Genomic DNA, 13602 nt, shown 5'->3' on the forward strand with positions numbered 1-13602 from the left:
AGAGAGAGAGAGAGAGAGAGAGAGAGAGAGAGAACAAACGCTAGGGTGAGGTGTTTAGACCTGTGATTTCACAGGTATAATGGAACACCCATTGTGGAAACTTCCTCTACCATATGTATTGGCAATAGTAACTGGTGTGTAACTTTTGTCTTAGACAAAAGCTGCCAGATTAATTAACTTACTTGCCTGTAGTTGCACAGCTTATTTGTATCAGAGGCAGGATTCTTGACTCTGAGGCTGATGCTTTAGTCACTATAAAACACTGTCTCATGTCAAGAGGCATTAGATATGTTCATTTACAAAGTATTTTGTAGCCCTTCACAGTTTTTCTGTGGTTGTTTTTCAGACTCCTCCTCTTTTCCCTTCTCTGAGATATTTCCTAAGCAATGGTAAAGATGACTGTTTTAGGCATTCATCACATGTGGTTATTGTATCAGAACCAAATGCTCCCATGTTGGCCAAACTTGACCTCAAATTGGTTCCCAAGATGTTCAAAAGAGAATCAGACAAAGTTGGTTGACACACTGTCTCTAAGAAGGCTGGACAAAGCAGGATGATGGTATCCTCAGAAACATCTGGGTGTTTGCCTTTCCACTGATAAAAGATGTAGATGACTGAGTGAATGTGACACTTCATTTGGGTGCTCTTATGTCATGTAAAACACAGACTTAGTTGACAATCAAGAAGTTCATTATTTAAAGTCTTATGTGAAAGTGTATGCAATGGTTTGGAGAATCAGAGGCTTGGGCTCCTAAGCCTGGACAGGTGTGTGCCCATAAGTCACTCAAACTCTCTGTGCCTCAGACAGGAAACAGCCTACCTTATAGGCTTGTGTAAAGGAACAATGAGGAATATGAATGATGAAGGACATTTTGTAATAGTTAAATTTCTTGTCAATATAACTCCAAGGCTAGCTCTTTTAAATTTTGGACATTAGTAGAAGTAATCTAAAAAGAAACATAAATTAAGCAAAAAAAAATAAATAAATAATGAAACCCAAAACCCAAACACCTGAGTGGTGTTACCTTTGGTGGAATGTCTTCCTCCTGCCGTAACCAAGAGCTTCGGTCAAACTTTTCAATGCGAGGGGGGAGAGGAGGGTTTTCAGAGGTGGGATCCGAGTTCTGCCGTGGCATCTCAGCACGGTGAGACGTCACCGTCAGAGCCTCCTGGAACCCTGCTATCCCCTTTGTGGGCTGCTCATGCACTGACTGAGAGGCAGAGAGGGAGGGTCCTTGGGATTTCACCGTTACCAGATGTGGAATCTAAGCATTAAGCCAAAATGAGAGCATCAGTATTAGGAGGGGAAAAAGAATCAGCTAGGTGTTGAAACTAAAGGGGAAAAAATCTGGTGTATGGATTGAATTATATGGATCCCTTCTATTTATGTTTTTTCATTCGTAAAAGTTCACAAGCCAAGATTTAGAAGTATGTGTAAGTGCTCAATGGGGCAAATGTGTTTTATGCACATACATGTTGTGCACGTGTGTGTGTTCAATCATGTAGCTGTCTTCATCCTTGAATTACTGATAGGTAAAGTGAGGTACAGAGAGGTTAAATAGGTTGTCCATTACTGCTAAGAAGTCACTAAAGGAAAAAAAATTAAAAAGCCAAAATATATACTAGGGTTTCAATACACAGCTAATATCTATAATACTTTGTGTCTCCTAGCAACTGACTTGCATCCTTCTGTATTGAGGATTTCAGATTCTGATTGGATGCTGTGCTTTTCAAGAGGCATGGAAACTGAAAGAGGTCATAGGCACATCTCAGGATAGCCACTAAGGACCAAGGAAGCTTTTGGCACCAGTAGGCTGAATCTGACCTTCAGTCTGGAAATCTGAGACCTAAGTTAAGTTCATTTGCTGAACACTTTGAGATGTCATTCAACCCAATCAGAAAATAAATTTCAAAGAGTGCCACTGGGCAGAGTAAAGTCTCAATCAGTGTATTAATCCTTCAATGAATAATTCCAAAAGACATCTCAAGTAACAAAACAAATTGCTCCTCCTGCCAAACACACCCCAACATACCAACTCATCTTTAAACAAAGGGAGAAAGCTTCTCTGCCCACTACAATTTTTGAAAAACGAGCATCTCTAACATCTTTCAAAAATGCTAATCCTCTTGAAGTGGTCATATTTGGGAAGATATTCTTAAAAATTCCTTTTTATTGTGGACCTAATCAAACCTTTCAATATACAAAGAACAAAAAGTTTCTTGTTTGTAAAGCTGCGAACTTGTTTTACTCAGTTTATTTTTTAAAATGTCTATTAAATTTAATGAGATAGTAGCAGAGTTGCCCTGTTTGTCCCTTGTTCCTTATGAAATGTCTTTGTTTTCTTCTCCATGTGCTTAAATGTTTTATCGATGTGTCCCACCTATTTTTATCACTAGCAGAACAATTGCCAAGGAATCTGCTTCTTTTAAGTAGAACTGTGATATTATGGAGGTAAAATTAGGGGTAAGAAGGAGAAGCTCTGGCCTGAGCCCCCAATACAGCACAATCTTAGTATAAGTAGATGATGGGAGACAGTCAAAAGAAATCACAAGAAAGTGATCTTATGCACTGATTTTATAAAAGCCTCGTCCTCATTAATTACAAGAGAATGTATTTCCTTCCAATCCCCCATTTAATATGAGAACCTACTCCAGAGACGACCTCAAGAGAGAAGGGTTATTTGCTTTTACTAGACTTGTGATTTCATTCACTCTGGTGAGAAGTTTCTACTCCCAATGAAGACTAGTATCTATAGTCTTAGAGAATTTCCTGGGGCCCTGAGAAGTGGGAACTTGCCCTGCGTCATGCAATTTGGGAGGATCTCAACCCAAGTTCCCTTGACTAGGAGACCAACTTTGTTCATGACTTTGCACTACTTCTTAAAGGAGGAGTTAATGAAATTTAAACCCCCAAAACCTGCCATATTAAATAGCACCCAATTTCCATGAAAAAACTCTAGCCAAGTCAGTGAGATGCTCATTGACCAGCACTCTTCTTCAAAGTATTTGGTGGAAATTTTTATCTATTTGAGGGTATCTGGAAGAAATCTAACACATTTGTGTGAGAATAGTGTTATTTCTTTTATTTTTTCTTCAAAGTTTTATTTTAAGAAGTTTATGGTTAAAAATCATAAAGTCTCCCTGGAAAGCAGCTCTTGTCATTTCTTGTACCACAACTAAGAAAGAATGAAGAACACAGGGGACCCAACCATCCTGATTTTGTCTCCCTGTTTATGTTGCCTTGCCAGTGCTCCAGAATACAGATAGTGAGAGCAAGAGGCAATTTGAGAAAATATCAAGGGCAGAGCCCTTACTTTACAGATGAGAGAAATCAGGTAAAGCAAGGCTCAAATGGCTCACCCAATTCTATTCAGGTAGAGAGTAGCAGAGCTATGGTTCTTTGGACTCCACATTTAAAGATAATATATGTTGCCATATGGGAACAATTCATCATAGTCAGATGTCTTTATTATTTGATAAGAGCCAAAGCCAATACTGTCCCCGAGAGGAATGACATTGCTCTGGGCACTAGAGGGGACCTCTCTCCTTCCTTATTTAAACTGAACACACCCAGGGAGGGGATCCACCCCAACTCTTCCTCATCTTCAAGTGCCCACGCATAGCTTAACCCTAGCACTGGCAGCCAGCCACAAATCCCATCTTCCTTATGGTTTACTCAAGACGTTTTTGGGGTGTGGATTATGTGACCAGCCATGATTTGAGTGGTGGTAATCAGTGAACTGATATCACTGTTAGCTATCTTTAAGGTGTCTTACAATGGGGGGAACAGAGAGAGGATCAGCATAGGAGTAAGGAAGAGTTGGTGTCTAGCATGATTTCTGTAGCTATTGACTGGCTAACTCTAGACAATTTACTTCAACTCTCTGTACCCCTGAAGAAACTCTCTGTAGAGTATAGGTTGCAGATCTGCATTGGTGGAGGGAGTTTCCACAATGGAAGGTCTCTGTGCCGGCGAAATTACAGGTTAAGACCACAAATGGATATACAATACAAACATAGACACACACAATACATACAAGTAATCAGGTTCTAATGATCTTTTTGTCCTGAGATCTGTCAGAGGTTCCGGGGTGGATGAATGTTGGAAGAGAAGGAATATTGGATTCGTAGCAAGAAGACCTGGGTTCAAATTACAGCTCTGCTAAAAGTAATCTCTCTGGGCCTCCCTTTCTCCATCTGTAGAATGGGTGTGAGGTGGTTTGGGTCTAGGTGATCTCCAGGGTCATATCCAGGAGCTTTCATACCTGGGCATCCACTGGTCTAAGCATGGGTGGTGTCCGAGCAGGCTGCACCCCACTAATACTAAAAGACTCCGATCGAGGAGGCAGATTGGGGTCAGATATCCGGTTAGCAACCTTGTGTGGCATGGCAGGGGAGCTCTGTCGGTTGAGTCTAGAACGTTCTTCCACCTATGAGGAATCAAAAGAGACAGTGGGTACCCCTTGATTTTTCATGTATACTGTATCACTTGCACAGCCATTTGAGGGTCTTTGAGATCAAGCCCATTTAGAAGGTGCCAGATCTCCATACCCAATTAGCTTCAAAAGACTAAAAATAGTCTTCTGCATCTGGACACATGTCCACAGGACAGATGCCGCCATCTTACCTGGGCCTCCCCGATCCTCATGGTACAGTGGAAGGAGGGATAAATAAGAGAGCCAGGGTATCTGAGTTCAAATCCCAGCTCTATGACTTACTGTGTAGACTTGAGTGAGTCACTTCAAGTCTTTGGGACAAAGTTCCTAATCAGAAAAATTAGATGGCTGAACTCAAAGATTCCAAAGGTCCCTTCCAGCTCCCATATCCATCCAGGATATGATTTTATGTGAAGAATGATTGATTATGAAGGTCCAGCTAGTCTCATCTATTTTTTCATCAGAAATCTGTGAAAGTGACTGTATTCAGCACCCAGAATGCATTGCCTCATTATGTATATGTCCTGGCACCCCTGGCTTCCTTCACTCATGCGTCACCTCTTATTGGAAATCTTTCCTGAACTCCTTAGGGGTTAGTATTCTCTTTCTCCTGTTCTTTTGTTGGCCTGTTTTACATCCATCTATGTGATTACCAATCACATTCACTCTCTGTATGACCACCAACTTACTCTTTACCAACCAGAAGGGATTGGAATCACTACAGAGGGCCAAGTGCACAGTGGAGCTCCCTGGGGACAGGGATGGCTTCATTTTTGTCTTTGTATGCCCAGAGCCTGGCATGGTGACTTACAAATAGTAGGTGATTAATGAATGCTTATTGATTGACATGGAAGCACTATGGCACCAATGACAGACATTTGGCTTAGTGAAACTTGGCTGTTAGTACCTGCCCTTCACACACTAATCCCATAAAAATCAGTTCTTAAGGAAAATGTAAAGGGAGGGCCAGAATGCACAGTATAAGACAAGATTAGAGGGAGCTTGAATGACATTCTTCTTCAAGAAAGAAAAGCCTGGGACTTAGACTCCAACTCTGGTCATTCAGCATATTTTCAGGGTCTACTTATCCGTCTTCCAACTATACCTAGCAGTGGCTGTCCATTTCCTAAATCTTTCAATATTAGCCTTCACCCCACATTGCTAAGTCAATATTTTTTGCGTGCATTTAAAAAAAAACTGCCTAACATTTAATGCACATTGAGATAACAGCAATTTTCATGTTTTTCTAATTATTTTTAAGGCAACATAAGCTCAATACTCTATTTATGTAGACATGTGTCACTTGCAGTAGAAGCCTATGGGCTTCTTGGGGGCAGGGATCAATCATTTCTGTCTTTGTTTCCACAGAGCCTGGCACATAGGGGGCACTTAGTAAATGTTGGCTGCTTGGATTTCCAGTTTGTTCTCCTGGTAGATGAGAATTAAACATTCAGATAGTCTATTTTTTTTCATAATCGTCACTTGGGAGACAAGCTGCTTCTCTATAGAAATCATCACCTTGTCTTTGATATTTGATACCTATGTGTGAGTTGTCATTATTTTAAAGCATGTTAATAAGCCACAACAGTAGTTCTTAAACTTTTTTTTTTTGCTCGTGTTGCTGTTATTGAATAGTTTCGGTTGTGTCCAACTCTTTTTGACCCCATTTTGGGTCTTCTTGGTAGAGATACTGGAGTGATTTGTCATTTCCTTCTCCAGCTCATTTTTACAGATGAGGAAAATGAGACAAATAGGGTTAAGTGACTAGCCCAGGGTCACATAGCTAGTAAGTGTCTGAGGCAGGATTTGAACTCATGAAGATGAATGTTTCTGGTTCCAAGCCCAAAGCTCTATCCACTGTGCCACCTAGATGCTCCCCCACTCCCGCTTTTGCTCATGGCACAGTATTATTCTTTGTTGTCAGGAAATGCAGGTTACTATTAGACTCACACTAGTGCATTGGGGTTGCAAGAGTACATTCTATATAGCTCATGGCATACCTACATGAACCCTGTGGTGTTATGGCACATTTTTTGAAAACCCCAATGCAAGATACTCTATGGAAAAGGAAACTGTTCTTTGAAGTTTAACTTGGGAAAGAGGGGGTAGTAATTTAAACCTCCCTCTCTTCAGACCCTCATGGCTGTGCAAGGTATATACAGTATATACATTCTATAAGTACAAGGTATGTGCAGAACATTTGTCATAATAGCCCATTTCCCCTAGAAGTGCACCACATATCCAAACATGACTAATGGAAACAGGCTATGGTTTTAAACCAGAATGCTTTCTCTACCCTTTTCTTGCAGCAGGTTACAAAGCAAAGAACCATTGGCTATTACATGGATCACCACAACAAGGCTAGGTTCAGGATAAGAAATAAAGGTGAGAACATCTTGCAAAGGCAGCAGCAAATAAAGCAAGACCCAACCATGCACAATATGACTTCTCCAAATACTATATGTATACCTGTATTTTTATAAGACCAATGTATCCAACTAAGCTGTAAGTTGCAATTATGACAGCCGGGGTAAGTGGAATTTTGGGGGAGAGGGTCCTGAGAAAGAATTCACTGTGAGGGGAACAATCTTGGGATATTACCTCCTGGCCAGGGCAGGAGAAGGCATATTTCTAGGATACCCCAAAACACTACTGTTGAGGCCATTGCCAGGGGAGATTGGAGAGGCAGTTATGCAGTGCACATGGCAGGGAGGGTGTCACAGGGTAGAGCTAGAGGATTGCAGGGGAAGGAAAGCTTATACCTGGATCTTCTACAGTTACAGTTTTAGTATCCAGAATACTTGAACCACTGAGATCCTAGCTATTTTCTTAAATCCAGATAAACCTTTAGCTTAGTCACATAATTGTCTTGTACTTGAAAATACATGTATGGAAGTTTAGAAAGCACTCTAAGAGAAAGAAAAGTCAGTGGAAGAAAAGTTTGCCCCAGAAGAGTCCATTTTATGAAAAGCAGAGTTGCAGAGAATACCACTAGCAAATCTCCTCAATGTTATGTCAGCAAGGGAACTGTCCTTACCTCTGACAGAACCACAACATGCTAAAGCTTTTGTTAGAAAGGAATGAATGAAGTAAAGAGGGAGGATGTGGCACTGATGTCGACTTGGGTGGAAAGTTAATTAGAACCATTAAAAATAGAGTTCTGGTTTGGAATTAAAAAAGATTCAGATACATGAATGAAATCCTCTTTTGTCTTCCACCAGATGATTTAGCAGCCTAGACTTCCTTAATAAATGGTGTGTTTCTATTTGTACCATCCTGAAATTCACATAAAGGTTCCATCACCTCTGGGCCCTGTGCTTCACAACGTCCAGTCCTTAGATGCTGCGTTCTGAAGATTTCTTGTCTGGCCATGTTATGGGGAGGCAGTATGGAATGGTGGAAAGAGGACTACATTTAGTGTTTAGAGGACCTGAGTTCAAATCTTACCTTGGCCACTTACTGTCTCTGTGTGACTTCAAACAAGTCACTTTAATTTCCTCATCCATAAAACAAAGGGGTGGAGGTACACGGTCTCTAAATTTTCTTCTAGCTCTAAATCTGTGCGCATTCCTTGAAGCCAATGACCTGAAGTAGTAACAAGCATTAAATTTGACTGCTGGACAGAGATGGTACAAAGTAGCCAGGGAATGCGGAAGAAGTGTCATTGAAAACTTGATCCTGATGAATTAAGGGAAAATAATACCACCTCAAGTGTTACTTGACTAATGCAATTTTGTTCAGGCCTAGATAAAGAAATCAAGAGCCACACAAGTGGTGCCTTTTCTAATAACAAAATCTCCCAGGTAGCTTAATGAGACAATCAGGTCCTCTGGCTAAACTGGTGATATCACCACTGGGCAGAGGCTTATCCTCTCAGATCACCAAAGATCACTCCATTCATCTCAGAGGAAAAAAGAAAGATGAATATGGAAAGAGAGAAGGTAGAAATTTTTCTTCAAAATGAGGCGGTGTATGAATAGAAACTGGGATATCATCAGGCTTATTCCTATCTGCCTCCAAGGAGTTTGAAACAAGTCTTCCTATGATCCAAGCCAACTACTTGCTGCCAAAGGATAGGGAAAAACTGAAAAAATAAAAAGGAGGTTCTTTCAGCTAGTATTAGAGGCAGCCTGAGCAAGGGCCAGTCCACAATGTTCTCTCCATTATACGGGACAGCTTCAGTGAAGGGGAGAAAGCTCTTTTAGATGAATGGAAAAGTGAAAAAGAGATTAAGAACTGATTTATTTCCATTTGAAAACCAGTTTTTCTTTGCATCACATGACTTCTAACAGGAAATATAACAAAACCTATCTGGGGAGCTTTTGATCAGCTCTGAAGGGGCAAGGTCTATGCCCATGATAAGGCAAAAGCATGGAACACAGCAGGGTAGGGAACAGTAACTCCAGTGGTGATGGCAAAAACTACCAGAATCCAACTCAAGCTTAAGTCAAATTGTTGCTTAATTTTTTCTTTCTTCTTCTAACACACCACTTTCAAAACAGCTGTTCAGCTCTGGGGCTGGAAGGCAATATTGGTGGCTGAGAATAGCTCTGAGCCTTCTCAAGATGCTCTGACCCAGGGCTCACTTACCACATAATGGCATGAGTCACATCCTGTCTTTTGGCAAAACCAGCTCAGGAGATGATTACAGAGGAAGGCTGTGCACTCTAATCCCCTGAAAGGGCTTCAAAAACAATAGACTCTTTATCAGTTTGGGACAATTCAAATGTAAATTCACTTGAAAACAGGGATTTGAACCAAAAGATTTCTCAAAGCCTAGTCCAAACTAGTGGTCCTATGAGTATGAACCAGGAATGAGGTAAAGGGGAAGGAGCTGGGTGGGAAGGAACAGACTCAAAGGATAGACCAAAGACTGGGAAAGGACCGATAAGGGCTTAACATTAGACTCCAAAGGGCTGGTGGGAAATACAGAGACATCTTGGAGAAGATCTGGTGACTGCTTGCCAAACCACATAGATGTGCCAGATGATGGGCACAAATCACAAAGAAGGAACACGATGGAGTGTAAAAAAATACATAAAATATAATCTCACTCAACTCTCCTGCATGCCAAGCATTCTGCTGCTCCCCAGAGAAGGAGGATGTGCTGCCAAGACGGGGGATATGAAATGGGCTCAGAAGGAGCAGGAGAGAGCCTTAAGTCATTGCTTAAGGTGACAGCTGAGAAGGCAGAATTACCCATCCAGCTGTGGCTCCCTTTCAATGGGCAAGACCAACATCTGACCTCGACAAATATGAAAGTGTGCCACGATGGAAAGAGCCCTAATTCTTGAATTAGAGGACCTGGGTTCAAATCCTGCCTTGGAAGTTTTGGGCAGCCAGGTGGTGCCATAGATAGAGCAGCTAGGTGACACCATAGTGGATACAGCGTTGGATCTGGAGTCCAGAAGACTCCTCTTTGTGAGTTCAATTCTGACCTCAGACACTTACTAGCTGTGTGACCCTGGGCAAGTCACTTAACCCTGTTTTCCTCATCTGTAAAATAAGCTGGAGAAGGAAATGGCAAACCATTTCAGTACCTCTGCCAAGAAATTTCCAAACAGGGTCACAAAGAGTCTGAAATAACTGAACAAGGAACCCATGTGACTTTTGGTGAGTCTGTTGATCTCACTGGGCCTCAGTTTCCTCATCTGTAAAAGGAAGGAGTTGAACTGAAGGATCTATGAAGTCCTTTTCACCTTGAGACCTATGGTCCTATGACTTCCATCATGGTTCAGAAATAGTGGTACCTCCAGCTGGTTGGTCTGACCAGAGACAATGGAATTGAAAAAGAACCAGGCTTTTGTTTTCCCCTAACTACCTTTTATATAGGGATCTACTTCTCTTTGTGTCTCATCAGACTGGGCCAGCAAAATCAAAGTGGCTCCTGGGTCAGAAATGTCATTAAGTAAACTGAGTCAAGAAAACAGCATACAGGTGAACCTGAATTTACAAAGTTCCTTAGAAATCAATGGCCATTTAGGAACCACAGTCCCAACCACAGGACCACAGAAATGTCCTTTCCCTTCCATCTGCTACCAAAGTGCCTGGTACATAATATGTGCTTGAAAAAGGGTTGTTGATTGACCGATTGAGTTGGGATTTCTCTTCTTTTCTCTCTTGTAGTTACAGACACCATTAGCATCCAGCGTACTTAGTTCCTGACTCTTTCTTCATTCCAGTTCAGGGCAGGCATGATAGTGGTTGCACATAAGAAAAGAAACTAAATCCTTATGGGTACTATGGGACAATGTATGAAGCTGGGAAGAGTATGAGCTGGAATTAGAGCATCTGAATTTAGATTTTACTTCTGAGGTTTCTTTATTACCTATGGCACCTGGGGCAAGACACTGAATCTCCAGGAACCTTAGTTCTCTTATGTGTAAAATAACAAGAGTTAGATTACATAGTCTTTGAGGTTCCTGACTCTAGACCTATAATCCTATTTCCCATAGAATCTGAGAAAGAGTAGTTAGGGGGTGAGGGGAGGGAAGAAGACAAAGGAGGGGAGGGAGAGAGAGAGGAAGGAGGAAGAGGAAGAAGGAAGAGGAAGAAGAAGAAGAAGAAGAAGAAGAAGAAGAAGAAGAAGAAGAAGAAGAAGAAGAAGAAGAAGAAGAAGAAGAAGAAGAAGAAGAAAAAGAAGAAGAAGAAGAGGAGGACGAGGAGGAAGAGGAGGAGGAGGAGGAGAGAGAGAGAGAGAAAAGAGGAGAAAAGAAAGAAGAGAGAAAAGAAGAGAAGAGAAAGAAGGGAGAAGAGGAGAGTGAGAGAAGGATTGTAGGTGATGGGGGAAAGTAGAGCTTTTAAAAATAATTTCCTGGCTCTATGGTTTCTTGTGACAAAACAAAGAAAAATATTTAGAAAGGCTCAAAAGAATGACATACTTGGTTTAGACTGTTTTTTTTGTCACTTTGGTGTACCATCAAGGTGCCAAAATCCTCCCTTAATTTCTTTTATGAGGATACCAAAGGATACCATGGTTATTCCTTGCTCTCTTCACAAACACTCACAGGTCAGAGATCTAGAGTTGTAAAACACCTTCAAGGTTATCTGGTCTCACCACCCGACTTTGCATGAGGAAACTGAGTCTCATAGAAGTAAAAAAAGAGCCTGCCCAAGGCCATGTGGGTAGGAACAAGTAGACAATTCAATCTAGGCAGCGACATATTGAGAAGTTCAGAGGCAAAGCCAAGAATGTAGAGAAATGAGCAGTGTCCTCTTGCTCACGAAGGCTGAAGTAAGGGAGTCAAAATTTGAACTCAGGTCCCTAACTCCAAAGCCAGCATTTTTCCCACTGTATTATCCTGTGTGCCCAGTTAACAACTTGTCATTTTCCCCTTATGTATGTCTTTGAGGATACCTTTTATACTATTCCTTTGTAACTTAATTTCTATAACATATGAAGATTAGTCATGGTGTCTTTCCATTGTCTTTTGGATGCCCATTTCAAGAGGCTTTGAGGGAAACCCTGGGAACCTAACCCTTATGACAAAAGTTGTTTCTATTGGAAATAACTTTTAATTTAGGAACACTTGTGAAGTAAATTTCAAAATAATCCAGGAGCTGTTGGGAGGTGGACTAGAGGGCTACTTTGGTACCTTCCAGCTCTAGACCTATGATCCTATGATGTGGCAGTACCATAAGTTGAGAAATTCATTAATATTTGTGAAAAGTTGAGGATTGAGCAAAAGTTGAGCAAGCAAATGGCACTATCATTTCTGATTTTACAAAATAAAGAGATCCAAGGGCACCCATCATGGGGCTTGGCTGATGAGGAAACAGACGAGTTGGTCAAAGGAAGTAATTAAAGGAAACAAAATTATATGGGAAAGAACAATGTAAGACAAAATTGGAAAGAAAATATGACTATGAAGACTAGAGAAAGAGTGGGAGGAAAAGTAGATTGACTCTGCAAACATGGATCCAAATTGGTCATCCACCATGAGAAGTAAAAGTGGTCTAGTCATTAATGTTGACTTCATGCAGGAATAAGGGCAGATAGATTTAAAATTAGAAAAGGTCTGAAAGGACATCTAGTTTAATTCCTTCATTTTACAGATGAGGAAACTGAGACCTAGAGAGGCAAAGTCCAAGATCAGACTAGGAATAAGTGGGAACTCAGGTCCTGTGACTTGAAATCTGATATCCCTTCACTGTACTGTGCTGTACAAGCTTCACTCATGCCTTCACAGCATATTCACAAATTTGCATTCTGGCAGAAGTCTCATTTGGGAAAGGCAATTTTCCATTTTCATTCCTACATCCACAGAGAGATCCAAATCATCTCATCAGATGGCCATGCCAGCTGTAGGGGCAGCAACCTGACCACACAATTAGCCAGAAAATTCTGTTCACAGTGGAAGCCTTAAAACACACAGCATATAGTAACTATTCTAAATTACTCATATTCTCCAGTTTAGGAGATAAGGTTTGTGGCAACAGGATTTGAAAAGAAAATCTATATATGCAGTTTGTTGAGAAATTTAGATTTTCAAGTAGGACCAAACCAAAAAACATATATGTGTATATATATATATATTTCTTTTCTTTTCTTTTCTTTTCTCAGCTTGGAAAAGGAACAGATCCTAAAAACAAATGCTGATTTAAGTCAAAGAAATTATCAATTCACTGTTATGTCCAATTCAGCATGGTTTCTATTTCATTCTCATGTTTCAATCTGACTTTAGGCGAATACATGTCCATTTTAAGACTTTGGAAAATCTCTCTGAACAGAATTATGGTTAGTTAGAGTACTAGAGAGAGGCATATGAAACATATCCCCAAAGGAGTTATTTGCATCAGATGACCAGAGACAATAAGGCTACACAAGTCCAGAAAGAGCTGAAATTCCTAATGATTGATAGAATGCCTGGGACATGGCACCCACCAGTGGGGGCTCGGAGTCATGGTGCCTGGAAAACCTCACATCAGGAGTGCTCAATGACATGATTCTCTTGCCATTCATGGGCCCAACAGTAACAGCTTTCTTACTGCAAGGAGTTTGCAAAGGAAGTAGGGATGAACAGCAAGAAGGGCTAGAAAATGGCTTCATTGGAATCCAAGAGGATTTCCCATCAGTTTCATGGTTACTACTGAAGGCTTCGGAAAGAGGAGCCTGATCTGCATGGTGAGTATAGGCCAAGAAGTTCTGCGAGGAAGACAAACGGAA

At 41.0% G+C, this 13602-nt stretch overlaps 1 protein-coding gene across 5 annotated transcripts in view; it reads right to left on the reverse strand.

The window, feature by feature from the left end:
• Positions 1–13602, reverse strand: part of TNIK (TRAF2 and NCK interacting kinase) — a 433646-nt gene that overhangs the window by 84908 nt on the left and 335136 nt on the right. For 4 of the 5 annotated variants that reach the window (XM_069083583.1, XM_069083581.1, XM_069083582.1 and 1 more), the window contains exons 16-17: positions 4266–4430; positions 1026–1265 (exon numbers count right to left, since the gene is read on the reverse strand). In XM_069083583.1, the coding sequence (XP_068939684.1) occupies positions 1026–1265; positions 4266–4430 (405 nt within the window). The remainder of the gene's footprint in view (positions 1–1025; positions 1266–4265; positions 4431–13602) is intronic. The other variant, XM_069083584.1, reaches the window with a different exon arrangement.

The sequence above is a fragment of the Petaurus breviceps genome, unplaced genomic scaffold (assembly GCF_028583685.1).
Source record: "Petaurus breviceps papuanus isolate PSGF00001 unplaced genomic scaffold, PetGlider_PUasm1.0 173, whole genome shotgun sequence".
In the NCBI taxonomy this organism is placed as follows: domain Eukaryota; kingdom Metazoa; phylum Chordata; class Mammalia; order Diprotodontia; family Petauridae; genus Petaurus; species Petaurus breviceps.